General features: G+C 40.0%; 1 protein-coding gene across 1 annotated transcript in view; it reads left to right on the top strand.

The window, feature by feature from the left end:
* efcab6 (EF-hand calcium binding domain 6) overlaps positions 1-17,012 on the top strand; it is a 191,402-nt gene that overhangs the window by 81,967 nt on the left and 92,423 nt on the right. The window contains exons 13-16 of the mRNA XM_062981881.1: positions 2,683-2,754; positions 2,876-3,036; positions 7,682-7,852; positions 11,627-11,798. Of these exons, the coding sequence (XP_062837951.1) occupies positions 2,683-2,754; positions 2,876-3,036; positions 7,682-7,852; positions 11,627-11,798 (576 nt within the window). The remainder of the gene's footprint in view (positions 1-2,682; positions 2,755-2,875; positions 3,037-7,681; positions 7,853-11,626; positions 11,799-17,012) is intronic.

Genomic DNA, 17,012 nt, shown 5'->3' with positions numbered 1-17,012 from the left:
TATTGGACATTATTTTCTTGGACTATATTTGACCTTTCCTGAAAGGTCTATTTCTGAACTTTATTCTTCACTTATTTTTATTGACTTTATATAATCCTTTAATAAAGATATTAGATAGATTCTGGTCTCTGCGCATGGTTATTGGTGCTCTGCAGCCTGGGTCCTGACAATACCCTCGATGGATTGTCACCTTGACGTGGTGAGGGGCTTGCGTGTTCCATTGAACCTGTGGGCACAACCACTGGAGTCACACACTCCCAGGAGTGGCCACAGGGGAGGATCCAGACCAAGAACAATCTGAAGACCAAAGACCTCAACGGCGGAGCAGGCGGAGGATAACATGGTACATGTTACAACGGCTGTGAAGGCAGAAGAAGGCTGCAACAGACTGAGAAGCCACTCTCGTTGTGTTAATCACACCACTGCTGGAACCTCAATCTGTGAAGACTGTGTGTTGACCGGCCATGCACCCACCTCCACACATTAAAAAAAATCACGCACAGGCATCTTCCAAGAAATGGAGGACCATCATCCTCGAACTACGAGGGATCACCTAAGTAAGTAAGATACTCTGTTGACCTTAAATAAATTATCTTCAGTTGGTTGCAAGGCTCTGATACTCTGTCATGACTCTAATGCCTGTTGCAGGAATGCCTACAATTCCCACCAACCTTCATCACTGGGCCCATTTACACCTTCACTAAAATTTGGGGCCAGCCCTGAGAAGTAATACTCCATGTTTGTCCTGTATTAGGGCAGAGTCCAGCTGGTTCCTCCTAGGCCATCGCCTTACCGTTTCTGGTGGCCATCACTCATTGACTGGAACGACTGGCACAAAGGCAATCTGAGAATGGAGGACGGGAAGGAAAGGTCATTCCTCCCCTCTCTCACATTGCTGTGGTGTCCCGGTTAACATCACTCCATCTGATGACCAATGACCACCAGATATTTCCTGGCTGGTCACAGCTACACTCCAGATCAGCTCTGTGGAAAAGTGGTAATGAGGATGGAGGTGGTAAGGCCCTGTAGTGGCACCAAATCGAGTTTGGTGATGCCTCATGGTCAGGACTCCTTCCTACCTCCATATTGGCACAGAGTCTGGCCATACAGACGTGTCACATTCTGGATTGGCCCCAAGGCAATGTGTCCATGTAGATGCAGTCTTAGTGCAATTAATGTTGTATGGGGTTAACAACAGCATTTTCAGTTTTAGCGGACATATCTTTGCAATGCCGTGAAATTTAAAAGGGTTTTATTATCCTTTTTAAAAACATCTATGCACATACAGCCTTTCCCTGGAACTATAATATGATGTGGTTGAAATACAATGTAGCTTCTGACCATAATTTTTATTCAGCATCTTATCTTCTTTGGAATGAAACTATGCTATCAGTATTTTTACTGCTGCATTATACTAAGATAAACAGACCCTCCACCAAAGGTTTTATAGTTTCATCAGAATCTTTCATGATATTTCATGTTTATTAGATTATTTTTAGGGTCTCAGTACTCAAATAAACACTGATTTACTCTTTGGCTAAGGCAAACATAAGCAGAATTTTGAGGAAGTGAGAAGGACTTGGTGATAATTAGATGGCATACCCAAACATGCATGATGCAGGATTTCCTGTTAAATAATAAGTTGCTTGAATTGTTCTTCAAAAATGCTTAAGGAACAAGCCTGGAATCATTCAAATTCAAGAAGGGTTTTTAAAAGTTTACATTCCCAAGACATTTGCCCTGAAGCGTTATCTCAGTTCTTGAGATGAATCGTGCTTTTGCAGAGAGCATCTTCATATCCTACAAAACTGTCATCTCCCACATATTGTAGCATTGTTTTACCACCATTTGCTGCTCTCAGACTTCTATGTAGAAAGACATACGTGTGGAAAACATGCAATGATATACAACTACACAGAGAGCTTAAGAAAGGAGGGCTCTGTGAACATGATCCCAATTATTTTCATAGCAGAAAATGTGGTTCCATGACATCTAAGAAGACCCCCATAACAAAACCTGGGGCCTTCCTTATGGTAAAATAATGCAAAAGGAGCTTGGTTCTTATGGAGAATGATATGAGGATCTGAGATCTGATTTTTTTTTACCATGTATCAGATCCTAAAGGACTCTGGACAAGACTTAAACTTTCAGCACTTTGTATATTCCATCTATTCCAATCAGTGCATGAAATTTGTTTTTTTACTGGATTCAGAAATATAGCCTAAAAATCCTAGACATATGAGAATCCAGCACTGGACCAGATCTGTGGGCTTATTGATCATCGGTCGAGGTGGTTGATGCCTGGATGCAGCCCTGTGTGTGGGCCAACAATTATATACATCTAAACAAAGAAAGTTATGTCCTTTTTTCTTCAAACTATTCTGTATGTCTGTTCTTCAGAGCACATCTCGCACATTACACAAATCCAAATAAAGGCTGACATTTGCTCTTATTGGCAGATGAAGCCCTGCTTAATAACTTCCACTAGGTATTTCCTTTATATGTCTAAGGGTACATTCAACTCAAATATTAATTTGGGGCTATTCATTTTTTTATTGATTGCTGATTTTAAATAGTGCCAGATGAGATTTCTTTTTTTAAAAAATGCACAAAAAATATTGGACCTCATCTTAGAAAATGTTCCATTGGAAAAGTTTTAATTCCATATTAATTTTTACTCAGGCAAGTTCCAAAATGATTGGTGATTCAAAGAAGGCTAAAAAGCCAACATCTGTCCTCGAAGCATGGAAGATTGTAAGTAACCAAACCTTGCTTATCAAACCAAAATTAAAATTTATTTTCATAATTTTACTATACTAAGTCCTACCATTCTTTGTAAATCTATGAATTTCTTGTCCAAATGGTTGCATACTAGGCAGAAGATGTATTGACTGAGCAGGTCAAAGGATATTGGAATGAGTTTAACAAAGCACTGCAGGCATTTGACCCACAAAATAATGGCATTGTCAGCAGAAATAATTTCCGGAAAGTTCTTCAACTATATTGTCCCTCATTAAATGATGACCATATTATTGCGTAAGTAACCAGTACAGGAGATATCAATCCTGTTTTTGCAGTTTTTGTCATCTCTTTGTGAATCTTTGATCATTAGAAACAGGTGCACTCCAGAGATATTCATTAGCATACATACAATTATCAATAAATAAGTAAAGAGCATAGGTCCATTCAATCATGTCTACAGCATTTCCTCCCTTGGGACCCTTAGATGCATCATTCTTCCATTCTGATTGGCCCAACAGGCAGGGCTCATGGGGAACCCCTGTGTGAGCAACTTTCAGCAGGTTCTCCGTGCCACATGGTGCCGAATAGGGGAGGAGGAGCCATGATCAGCTGCCACGTGGTCCTGTAATGGATGAAAAAATGTGATGGCTAAGCCCTTACCGTTATGGCCATCCGGCCAAGTCAAACAAGCTAGATTGGCCGAAGAGAACCAACCACTCCAAATTCATGCACAAGCCTAATGTATACTACATTTAGACAGGATGCATACTGACCCCATCACACCAGATTCTTATGATTTGAAAATAGTTTTTCCCCTCATTACATTACAGAAGGCTTGCTCCTCCCAATCTATTTCAATGCCTTCCAACATCACTTTTTATTTTATTTTTTTCTAATATTGCACAGTGACATAGATTGGAAGTCTTAAAATACTGTTCTCATGAGATTCTAGCTAACAGGATGCATACTGATATTATAATCACACCTAAAAACAGTGCCTCAGAACCGTATTAAAGAAAAGAAATCACGATAGGAATCCCATGAACAATTACTCTGTTTTTGTAATGTTTTGCAGATATACTCCAACGGATTACTGACAGAGTAGGGCAAATGTTGTGTGATAGGCCTAGAGATGGGAAGGCCTGGAAAAAAATGAAAAAAAATTGGGGAAAAATATTTTTCCCAATTTTTTTCCAAAGCCATTTTTTCCAGAAAAATTGAAAACAAAAGTGTGTAGAAACAAAAAGTCTCAGACATCTTTCATTAAGATCTTTGTTACATGGTTTGAATACCATGTCATAGATATACAGTAGAGTCTCACTTATCCAAGCTAAACGGGCCGGCAGAAGCTTGGATAAGTGAATATCTTGGATAATAAGGCGGGATTAAGGAAAAGCCTATTAAACATCAAATTAGGTTATGATTTTACAAATTAAGCACCAAAATACCATGTTATACAACAAATTTCACAGAAAAAATAGTTCAATACGCAGTAATGTTATGTTGTAATTACTGAATTTACAAATTTAGCACCAAAATATCACGATATATTGAAAACATTGACTACAAAAATGGCTTGGATAATCCAGAGGCTTGGATAAGTGAGACTTTACTGTATTATCATTTGAAAAAACATATTCTACACACTTTTCCTTTTTTTCAGGAAAAAATGGCTTTGGAAAAAATGGGAAAAAACAGTTTTTCTCCCAATTTTTCTGGGATTTTTTCCCCAGGTCTTCCCATCTTTAGATAGGACCCATTTGGAAACATGTTCAAAAAGTCTCAGAAACAGAATAAATCCTAAAGTGATAAGGTCCCTAGTGAAGGGTACAATTTTAAACCCCTACAGAAGTAAGGATTTACATAAACCATTCACAGAACAGTATACAAGCATCTTAACACTTGGTGAGTCAGTTAATACATGGAGTATGGTGTAAAATCATTGTCTTATTTCAATTTTTTGTTCTCTTACAATTACAAAATCTTTATGAAACAGAATTAGGAATGACCAAACCAAACCATCCTGGGGATCTGGATGCCCTGACAGCCTGTGATTTTGCATGAGTCTTTAATGCTGTTTGGACACAACCAACATAAAAAATACATATCAGGATTCAGTGATATACATAGTGATTGTGCACCATTTTCCAGATATTATTTCTGTCTGCCAGCAGCAATCTGGAGTTAAATTTGTTTCTTTGTCAAGATGAATCTCATTACTCCAAGGAACAGTGGATGGCAGTGTTCCTTCATAAACATTGTCCTGACAAAAGAGTCCATATCCATGCTGCAGCATTTTCACTTATCAGGTTGACATGATTCCTTAAACATGCTGATTTTGGACATAAGCCTGGCAGGGAGTGTCATAACCATGCAGAGGGATTTTAACATAGCTTTAGGAAATATGATATTTAAGAAAAGATTTCCAGCACTGAAAAAAAGAACAAACCACTTGTGTAAGTTTTTAAGCTCGGTGACATTGTTTTCTTACTGACTTAGAAAGCTGGAGATAAGGCCCCTTTTGTAATCAGAGTGCAATCTACCACTTCCTTTAGTTAATAATAAGCAGTTTGGTTGTCGTCTTGGCTGCAGATGGCTCTCTGGCAGGTGACATTCAGACTGAAGAACCAAGTTGTAAATGCAACTTTCATTGCATGCAAATTTGTAAATTTCATTTCATATTTGTAGCTGCATTCTCTGATAATACAGGTGCAACACTTTGATGAGAATGATCAAAATTGGAAAACTGGAATTTGCCCTACTTCCCGCACCCCAAATTTCAAATTTTGTTTTCAGGCATTATATCTTGAAAGGGCATTAGAGCTACCATGATGTAGTTAGTGGTTTGAGAATTGGACTATGATTATGGGCACCAGAATTCAAACCCCATTCAGCCATGGAAATCCACTCTCTTAGGCTCAGAGGAAGACAAAGGCAAACTCACTCCGAACAAATCTTGCCAAGAAAACCCTATGATAGGCCCACCTTGACATCCATAGAATAATAAAATAATAGAGTTGGAAAAGACCACATGGGCCATCTAGTCCAACCCCCTTATCCTCAATTGGAAATTACTGCACAACCGCAACAGCACAATCTAATTTTTTTTCTTATCTCAAAACTAAAAAAAAATATTTTAAAAAATATTGTGATGTAATTTAAGGGCCACGAAGATACACTATATTATAAGCTACTCCATAGTTAATTTTGTAAGGTTACTGTTGTCTGCATGTAAGTTGCTTCAGGTTTATGGCAATCCTAAGGCGGCCAAGTCACAGGGTTGTCTTGGCAAGATTTGTTCAAATAAAGGGTTGTTGTATGTTTTCCAGGCTGTATGGTCATGTTCCAGAAGTATTCCTTGCTTAGTTCCTCCATACCTCACAACCTCTGAGGATGCCTGCCATAGATGTGGGTGAAACGTCAGGAGAGAATACTTCTGGACCATGGCCATACAGCCTAGAAAACATACAACAACCCTGTGATCCTGGCCATGAAAGCCTTTGACAACACATTGTTCAAATAAAGTTTGCCATTGCCTTTCTCTTGAGGCTGATTTGGGCCGTTTCTACACTGCCATATAATCCAGATAATCTGAGCAGATAATCCACATCTGCTTTGAACTGGATTGTATGGGTCTATACTGCAATATAATCAGTGTTCTGTCACGCGCTGGGCCTGTAACTGATTGTCTTTTTGTATAGGACGTATACTTTATGCCCAGCAGGAAGCCAGGGCGCCTAAAGAGAGGTTGTTGAGAATTTTCCTGAGCAAGGATAGTCCTTTGAGTCTTTAATGAGATAACAAAGTCTTTATTGATGAACAAATAATAAATCTTCAAGGAGTCAAATAACACTCCGAAGTTTCCTTAGTAAACTGTTGGCCCTTTCAGTCTTGTCCCCAGGGGACAGGCAATTGGCTTTGGATAACTGTGCTTTCTCTATAAGAAAATCCCCTTATAACCTCTCCCAGGCTGTCTATTATCTGGGCCTAGCTGATCTGGGACCCACTGCCGACTCCAAATGCGTCTGGGTATCGAGTGGACCTACCAGCCAAGGCTTGCAGATGTTTCAGTTGGGGTTCTGTGGATCTGTGGTGCTGTTCTCTCTTTGAGCCTTTAGAAACTTAGGGCTGTTTCCCTCAGGAGCTGTGAGGCTGAGAGGCTTTTGGGACTTTTCCCCTGGAATTTCTGTTTCTGTTTCCTCGGATGTTCTGTATCCCTGGATGTGCTTGAGATGTGAAGCTTTTCTACGGGACGAGCTGGTCTACGTCCTATAGCTTAGCTTCCTAAGTGAGACTAACTTAAAAATGGCTCCTTCCCTCCCAGAGCCCTGAACAAGGGGCGGAACCAAACTTAATGATGATTGACAGGCCGCCTGTCCTATGATTGCAAACATTTGCAGCAAGAAAGTAAAATTGACAATCTGGATTAGAAAGGGCCATAGCCAGGGTCATCCAGTGGTTTTCTATGGTGGAGAAAGATTTGAAGCCTGGTTTCCAGAGTCATAGTCCAACACTCCATCCACTACACCACATTGATTCTCACTTTCATAAGATACTTTATAGCAATCCTTAATTTTATGTTTTGGGCAAATTTATTGTATACTTTTATTCTAAAGATGATATGATTATGTAAATAAAGGTTATCTACCAACTGACCTTGCAGTCCAAATCTTGTATTTATTATTCAACATGGACATATATAAAAAGTGTAGTTAAAAAGAACAGTTCACAAATGTACTACTGAAGAGAAGAGTAGTAGTAATTTATTTTCGCACCGGCAATCTCTCTTAATAGCTAGCATTCACTAGCTATTTCTTTATATACAAGAGGATTAATAATTTTTGGAGCCTAGCTGCAAAAAGAGCCATGGGAGGTTTCCTTAGAAAACATATTTTTATTCAGGAAATTTTAATAATAATTTTCAATACGCTTTGTCTAGATTATATCAGAAATACCAAGATGATACTACAGAAGGGGTCCTATACAGGATGCTGTTACATAGTCTAGGAGTGGCTGATATGCCAAAAGAATTAATTGTCATGAGCAGCAGCCCTTCATCCCGAGGAAGTCAACACAGAGAAGAAAAAAAACAGATTGATAAAACAGAGAGGTATTGTATAAATGATGGGAAGTGCATGCAGGTCCCTGCTAAAGGTTTAAGATGCAAAGGTAGAAAAGTGCAGAAGTCTCTAGAGAATTACTTATCATTGTCAAGATTTAATCGTCCCTTGATAGTTTTTTTTCTACTTTGCCTGGGGAAAGACCTTTATATTCTTTCTTGATGAAATCTAGTGATATTTTGAAATTGCATAGCATCTTCTGTCCTGTGAGGACCTTCTGTTTTTATCTGCAACATCTAGCATTTAAGCCATTGTGTCTAGCATTCTTGAAGTTACATTTTATGAATTAATCCATTCCTCTTTTAAAGCTATTTTAAGATCAGTCTAGGTGATATGTTTATATGATATTTTTAGAAGATATAGTCCTCCACTAGTGAAGGATGACTGTTTACCCTGGCATGTTATTTTTCTCACCTATGTATTTTGCATGGTTTGTTTGTGATTTTCTCAAAAGAAATATATATTCTTTTAAAAATCTAATTTAACTCAGAGCCATAGGCTGTTAGTCTATTGTCTGATAATTATCTTCATAAGTTAGTGGTACTTTGGGTTTACCTCTTTGGGTCCGCGGTGGTGCAATGGGTTAAACCCTTGTGCTGTTGAACTGCTGACCTGAAGGTTGGCAGTTTGAATCTGTGAGACAGGTTGAGCTTCTGCTGTCAGCCCTAGGTCTTGCCGACCTAGCAGTTCGAAAACATCCAAATGTGAGTAGATAAATAGGTACCGCTTTGGCAGGAAAAGGCAAAGAGACACTCCAAGGAATCTTACCAGCCACATGACTAGGAGGTGTCTACGACAATGCAGGCTCCTTGGCTTGGAAACGGAGAAAAGCACCTCCCTCAGAGCCAGAGATGAGCACCGCCTCCAGAGCCGGAGATGAAAGGAGAAGCCTTTGACTTTGTCTGTGTATTTGTGTTTCACTGTATTTCCATTTATAACAAGGCATTGAATGTTTGCCTGTGTTTGTTTATATGTTGTAATCTGCTCTGAGTCTCCTTGGGGAGAAGGGCGGAATAATAATAATAATAATAATAATAATAATAATTATTATTATTATTATTATTATTATTATTATTATTATTATTCACTGAATGACACAAAGTTCTGTTTGACAAGTGGGCTGCAAATGATTCTACTCCAATCACAGCACTGTCCACTGATCACTATTTTTCTTTTGAGTGTAGTGAATAACAGCTATGTGTGTGTGTCGGGGGGGGGGTGTACTTAATTTTAGGAAATCAGTATGTTGAGAGCTAAGCATGTTTCTTGCCCTTGCTAAGGTCAGTAAGTGAGAATTAAGCCTACCCTTCTCTTATCTCAATAGAACCCATTTGAGATTCTATTTCTCAGTCATGCTCCAGTGTGACACAAAGTTAGGGAATGATACAATTTTATTTATCTATGAAAATGCCTCATATCAATTGTCAGGGCATAGTCACTGAATGAATGCTGGTCAGGCTGTTCTTCATTGGGGGAAATAGTCTTTTTGTCTTAAATCCACATACCTCACAAGCAAGGCTGTGAACATATTAGGGAACAGCAAACATCAGGACTTGGAATATTCTATTTGAAAATCAGTTCAATAATATTAAATGCTAGAAATGGTTCAATTAAAGAATTATTCTCAGCACTTATGATTAGAATCAATTAACTGATTAAATTATTCTTAATTAATTGTCTGCTTGCTTGGAATTTCCAATGAATGGTATGGAGACTGTTAGGTCTAAGGGACCTTCTACAAAGGCCCTAAAGCCCATGATAAGTAATGGATTTACCTGCAGCGTCCAAACGATGCCTCAGCTAAAGTCAGATGAATGCAGAATAAACTGGGTTTTCCCAATTCACTCTGCATTAATTTGACACCTGCAAAGATCCTGACCTGAAATAGTCTTTCATCTTCCAGGCCTGTGGGGATTGACTCCCAGGATGGTCAATCCCCACAACCATCCTGGTTCTTCAGACTCCTCGAGGGTCTTTGGAGGACTGGGGGTGGCTGGATGCCATCCCGGGTCAACTTTTGGTTACCCAAGATGGCATATAGCCACTCTTTGAGGGAAAGCCCGAAGTTGTGGGAGGGAGTGGGGACTGAAAACTAGGTTATTTTTAACCCGCTTCCTCCTGGGGTTTAGGTATGCATAGAAAAGTCTTAAGGGACTGTTCCGTCTCCCAGGGGTTTGATTTGCATTCTCCCATGGTTGTAGGGAATAGCACCCTTTTTTTGCATTTTTTCCAGGGTTGCTGCAGACTCAGCAGCACTCTGACAGTTAGCCATTTAGCAGAGATTTGTAACCATTCTGCAAGGCCTTTGCTGTTGAAAGCTTGCAAAGTATCCTTTTGTTCTTGAGACCGCCCCTTTTCCCGGGGATGAAATCTCCATTTTGAAAAGCCTTTTTGCAGAAGAGAAAGAATCTCAGATGTGCTTGTGTGGTCAAGCTCAGACAAGCCATCATAAGTACTCACCTCTTGCCTATAAAACTGGTGCTGAGTTCAGATAGGGAAAGACCTGCTCTTTCCAAGATAGCAACTCAGCACTGGGGCAAAGAATATCCCATGATTTCTTTGCCATTGGAAGAAGCTCTAATTACTTCGTCTCCAAGCTAGCTTTGAACTTAGATAGTGAAAGACCTGCTCTTTTTGATATAGCAGCTCAGGGCTAGGGTAGAGAAGATCTCAGGATCTCTTTGCCTTTGGAAGAAGTTAACCCAGCAACTAAGGGGAAAAGCAAGAAAGGAACATCTACAAGGTTTTATAAGTTGACTATTTGTATTTGTAACCTCAACAATTTGTGCCAAGTCTGCCAAGGGCTTTGAGAAAATAAAATCTTGTTTGATTGTTCAACTTGAAGTGACTTTGGTTACTGGGATTCCTGAGCTTCAAAGTAAAGCCCCTGCAGTTCACCCGGCCACAGAAAGAAGCACATCTTAAAGCTCTAAAAGGTGCCTGGGTGTGACGGCATAGGGACACATTTCATATATTGGCTCCTTCAAAGAGTGCTCTTTCTATTCTTTCAAGGCTATTCTGTTCCATTTTAAAGGTGTTCAATAAAATTCCTGCATAGTTTTTGGTGTAGTCTTAAAACCTTCTATGGCCCATTCTACACCGCCATTTAATCCAGATTATCAAAGTGGATAATCCACATTATCTGATTTCAACTGGATTATATGAGTCTGAACTGCCATATAATCCAATTCAAGGCAGATAATCTGGATTTTATATGGCAATGTAGAAGGAACCTATGCCACCTATTAGCAGTGGTTATATAGCCCAAACCAACATTGATGTCCAAAGAGAACTCTGTGCATGAGCAAATCACTGCTAGCTTTGAAAAGGCATCCTGTTTTTTTAGTAGATTTTCCCAATTCCATGTATGCATTTCTTAGTCATGTAGAGTCCACTGCCTCTACTGAACTGAAGCCGACTCCTGGTGGGATATCTCTATCTGTGTGGTGGTCTGGATGAGATTATCCTAATGTTCAACCTAAGTAAATCCTAGCAGAGCCCCTGACATCTCCAGGATTCTCTTGTCATACAATCAGTTTAATAGTTGCCTCTACATTAGTTCTTTTTTCAGATTGATCATGTGGCCCTTGAAAGCTCAAGAGCTGGTAATTATAGCTTTATAAACAACTGTCACTTCACACAAAGCTTTTAAATGTGCGTATGTGCTCTATGATTGCAAACTTACAGATCACTAATGCTTAATCAAATATTTTATAGTACTGTATTTAAGATGCCTCTTTTCATTGCCCATTTTCCAATTTTAGATTGAAACAGATTGAAGACCATGCCTACAGATACACCAAGAATAGAACTGTTGATGAAGTAATTGAAAGACTGAGGGATGGTATCCTGAAACAGGAAGCCAGCGTTAGAGATGCTTTTCTTGTCTACAACAAGCAAGCTAGTGGGAAACTGAGCAAAACTGATTTCCGAAAGGTTAATTTAATTTAATTTGCATTTTCTTTTTTGTACTGGGTGGGAGTGTATTGAACTGAATGAAAATGGAAGTGAACTGCTTCGTGCTGAAATCTCTTCATATTTTGTAAGATTTTGGGAGAAAGCACTTTTTAAGACATCAAATCCCAGAATCTCCCAGCCAGAATGACTTGTGGTAGCATAGTCATAGGTCATTTGCCTATGCTGCTAATATGCTGGGTGAACCCAAAATATTTATATTTTAGAGTTCCCTATTCTGCCTCTCATATTACTTTATTAATGTCACAACAAACAAATCTTTATTACGATCATAGGCCAGCATAAAGAGAGGAGGATACAGTCTCATAAAAGCATTATACATTAAAATCATTAGAGTCTAGGCTAAAAGCTAGAAAACAGAGGTATATTAAAAGGTTAAAACACAAAATACTATTTAGAAAAAAATACTAGAAGAAAATGAAAAGGGAAGAGGAGGACCAAGATGGTGACTAACTAGCAGCTCCTCAACTAAGCTCCCTGAACCAAGAGCAGTTCACATCAGATGACCCAAGACTCACAGTCCAAAATGCCACCCAGGGCGAAGAAAATAATCCGGGCCAGCCCCAGCGACGAAACAGGAACCTACAAATCATCCAAAACAGAGAAACAGATTAGAATTGATTCTACCTTCCAACCACAGAGACAACAAACATTGTGAGTAACAGATTTTCCAAATCATCTACCATAAATCGAGCAACAACTAGATTGGCCTACCTCTCAAACCTTTGGGAGTCCAGCCCAGGACATTCTTCAGAGCAGGGAAGTAACAGAGATAACCTCTTGAATCACTTACCCAGTTCCTTCCTAAAATACAGTTCTCCTCAAAATACATAACTTAGCCTTGTCAAGAGGTATGTCGGCATTTGGCAGAAACTATGATCCTTATTCTGCACTGGCTAATGATACTGCAGACAAGGTGGAAAACTTACAAAAACTCCTTGACCAGCATTCCCACAAGGCTTTCAGCATACTCTACAGAAAACTCAGCTCTTATTGCAGATCCATCAAAATGAATTTAAACAGTAGCAGGCAACATATTTTAACCTCACTATCCCAACTTCTAAAACTATCAACACAGACTGAGTGATCTGAAAGATCATCACTACTTGCCAAGTCATACAGGTACGAAACGTATACTTTTGACCTTCCACAATTCCACAATCCCTAATTGTTAAACAAAATTGAAAGACTTTTTATGGCTGAAACATTCCATTGCTATTTGTGCTGGTACGGCTGTACCAGAAGCTTCAACTTTATTTTCTTGCTGCTAATGTTTGCAGTCATAGGACAGGCCACCTATCAATCATCATTAAGTTTGGTTCCGCCCCTTGTTCAGGGCTCTGGGAGGGAAGGAGCCATTTTTAAGTCAGTCTCTGTCATAGACAGAACGCCAGCGAGTAAAACAAAACTCAGTTTATTGAGGTTACAGAACTAAAAACGCCCATAGGAGACAAAGAACAGGGCAAACACTTGACTTCAGTGTGATAAGTAACAAAAAACAACTCAGTTTGAGCTTAAACGATTCAAAGGGATAAACTGGGTTAAACAGAAGTATAATCCGGATTAAATCAAAAGTGCTTACTTCAGCCTGGCAAACAATGCAAACAAAAGAGGATCAACAGGAGTCAGAATGTAAACAACAGTCTGGTAGCAGATTCCTCTCTGCTACTCAGAAACAGCAGGAGAATAAACCAGGCTTGTTTATTCCTTCCTGCAGCGAACGAAAAGCGTGGTCGTAGTCAGGATTCAGTTTAAGGTTCAGCGGCCAACGATATCCAGGTCCAGGCACAGCAGTCAGGGTAACGGCAGTCAGCAGGGTCCCAATCCGGTTCAAAGGTCAATAGCCAAGCGTAGTCGTCTAGAAATCCAAAGGTCTCACCGATAGCCAGCAGAAGGGATAATCCGGAATCGAAGTCAGTCAGTCCAGCGTCAATCCAGTGCGAGTAGATATTGCCCGTCAAAAAGACGACGGAGGTCCAAGCTATCGAGATTAAACACAAGTTGCACAGAGAAAAACCCCGCACAGTTCCTCCCGCCATCGATGCCCAGTGTCCTTGGTAAACTTACGTATCCAGTAACGAATCACACCCGTCTTCAGGAAGTTCCCCAACAAAAGCCCAAGCGTCCGTCCAGATTACCTTGCCCAACGCAATTAGACATTGGTCCCAAACCCCAATTTATCCCAGTTCAAGTTCATCATCGCTGTCAGCTGCCATTCCAATTCCAGGTGCCCCAACATCATCATCCTCATCAGAGCTTAAGCACCTTTGACTACGCCCCACAGCATCCCCAGCTGTGGATCCCGCTCCATCCCTCCAGCCAGTCCATGGGTCTGATCCTGCAACCCGCCAATCACCTCCCATGCTTTCGTTGCCTGTTTCCCCAACACCCAAATCCTCCCTCACACGAGTCCATTCCATGTCGTCCTCCTCCGAGCTGGCCATCTCTTCCTCCAAACCCTCAGAAAAACCCTCAAATGAGTCCTCATCTGTCGGGTCTGTAAACAAATCCCGGAGCCGTTTTCTTTCACGCTCCTCGAAAGAGCCTGACTCTCGAGGAGTCTTATGACCCCTTCTTCTATTACCGGAGCCCGAAGGCTCAACCATAACAGTCTCACTTAAGGAAGCTAAGCTATAGGACATAGACCAGCTCGTCCCATAAAAAAGCTTCATATCTCAGTAACATCCGGGGATACAGAACATCTAAGAAATCAGAAACAAGAATTCCAGGGGAAAAGGTCCCAAAAGTTCTGGCTGAGAGCTTACAGCCTCTCAGCCTCCCAGCTCCTGAGGGAAACAGCCCTGAAGTTTGACTCCTTGAAGATTTATTATTTGTTCATCAATAAAGACTTTGTTATTTTAAGAAAGACTCAAAGGGCCATCCTTTTCAGGGAAATCCTCAAGAACCTCTCTTTCGAGACGCTCTGACTTCCCGCTGGGCATAAACACAGCTGTTCTTCTGAACTCCCCTCCCAAGAGAAAGAACCACAGGAAATTATGAGTTCATTATATTAATTTTTCTGTAAGTCACTCCTCTGATGACAGTGATTCCTCTGAGACCCTCCGAACACTGGCAACAACCAAAACCAAAAACCAAAGGACAGTGCAAACCTCACTTAGCACTTCACTCAAGTCACTCAAGCACTTCAGAGAAACAGATTGGCGCTATTACCCCATTTGTTCCCCACTCTATGGGCTCTTCCCAGACTCAGAAGGAGCCAGTCTTACAGGAGAAATAGCCTCCCTCGCTTTCTTCTGTTAATGCGATCTCCTTTACCTTGTAGTTGAAACCTATTACAACTTGTTATCAGCATGGATGCAAACCATGCGTTATAGTCATTTTGGCAGGCAACAGAACAAAACAAAGCAAAGATCGGATGAAACCCTGTGTGGTCCACCATGTGTCACCAAGGGATTGAGGTCAGCTTGATGGTTCTCATTAAAACCAGCTTATTGAAGGCAATACCATGTCCACAGTCCTTTGGAACTTCTCTGTGCAACTTTAGGCCAATGTCTTTTGAGAAACACATGGACTCAGTTGACTTGCATGGTGGTTGCTGGGGTCTTCATAGAGTTACATGGTTATCATGATTATCTGAATTCAGATTCAAACCCAGATTCAAATTAGAGAGCAAGCTGGAACTCTGTACCTTGATCCCTTCAGTAAGGCTTACATCTCTCTGATTTACTTGATGTTAAGAGCAGCTGGACTCAATTAAGTTACTATAGCCCATTAACAACTTTTTATAGTATGTTATAAGAGCTATGGAGGCCTCCCAGTACTATATAAACATGTTTAATAAAACATCTTACCTTGTTTACTGTTTGAGCCTGTCTGCATGATGAGACAAAGCCTGGCCACCTTTATCTTGGCTGTGCTTCTGTGTATTGTTAGTTGACTCAAATACCATTTGCAGTCACACCTTTGCCTTTCAAGTGAGACTCTGAAACTGTGCCATGGTTTTGATGTACAAATTGAGCCTTTGCATAGGGATGATAGGAATCCCATTTAAGTCCCACTGGCTCTTGATCTGAAGGGCGCACCATTAATTATCAGATATGATTGTTGTATACTAATAACCTGATTGAACAGCTTCCTGTAGGCATGAAGCAACCAAAAATGCTAACCTTACCCATTGGATTTCACCCTCCACCCCATACATGCAGTTTCTATAGTTCCCCCATTGTTGGAGAAAAAACACTTATATGGAAGCTCTATCATACTGTACATGGAACTTAGTTTAGAGCCATTCACACCAAATAATATCGTACAGAGATAGATCTTATTCTTTATTTATGCCACAATGGCTTTCTTTGTGTCACGCTCCTGTAGTTCTAGAATTAAGCATGCGATCTGATAGGAAAAGCCTGTACAAAAGCACCAAGCTGCTAATCTTTTTTCAAAAGCTTTTAAAATCTACTGCAAAGAGTGATAATTTGCTAATTAGAGCATTCTCACTTTTTTCACATTTTACACCATTCAGTCATGCAACGCTTCTTTTTTCCCTTTTAATCTCCAAAGCTAAGTAAGCAAAATAGAAAAGAATAATCATCAATGAAGCAATTAGAAGAAGACAAAAAAGTACAAGTACAAAATAATATGGCTAAATTAAAAAATGTAGGAATAGTTTATGATGCTTAAAGTGGTGGTGAATTGCAAGGCCACAAGTTTGAAACCAATTACATTGTGACTTCCACCTATATGTAGTTTCAAATAGATGGTAACAGCTATGCTACTGTAATTGATTCTTCTGTTTTAACTTATGGATGGTGGCTCAAAGCTCAAGATGTTGTATAAGAATTCTTATAGTGGAATCTGTACATGTCTGTTCAAGTCTAGTGGGTTACTGTTAACTACAAGAAGAATTCAGTCTTAGCTGATTAATCCAATGAGTTGTGATTCATTCATCATAGAATCAAAGAGTTGGAAGAGACCATCTAGCCCAGGGGTCCTCAAACTTTTTAAGCCGAGGGCCGGTCTACAACCCTTCAGACTGTTGAGGGGCCGGATTATCATTTGAAAAAAATAAATACAAACAAATTCCAATGCATACTCATAGAATCATAGAATAGTAGAGTTGGAAGAGACCACATGGGCCATCCAGTCCAACCCCCTGCTAAGAAGCAGGAAATCGCATTCAAAGCACCCCCGACAGATGGCCATCCAGCCTCTGCT

The sequence above is a fragment of the Anolis carolinensis genome, chromosome 5 (genome assembly GCF_035594765.1).
Source record: "Anolis carolinensis isolate JA03-04 chromosome 5, rAnoCar3.1.pri, whole genome shotgun sequence".
Classification (NCBI taxonomy): Eukaryota; Metazoa; Chordata; class Lepidosauria; order Squamata; family Dactyloidae; genus Anolis; species Anolis carolinensis.
This window is presented reverse-complemented; position numbering and strand designations above follow the sequence as displayed.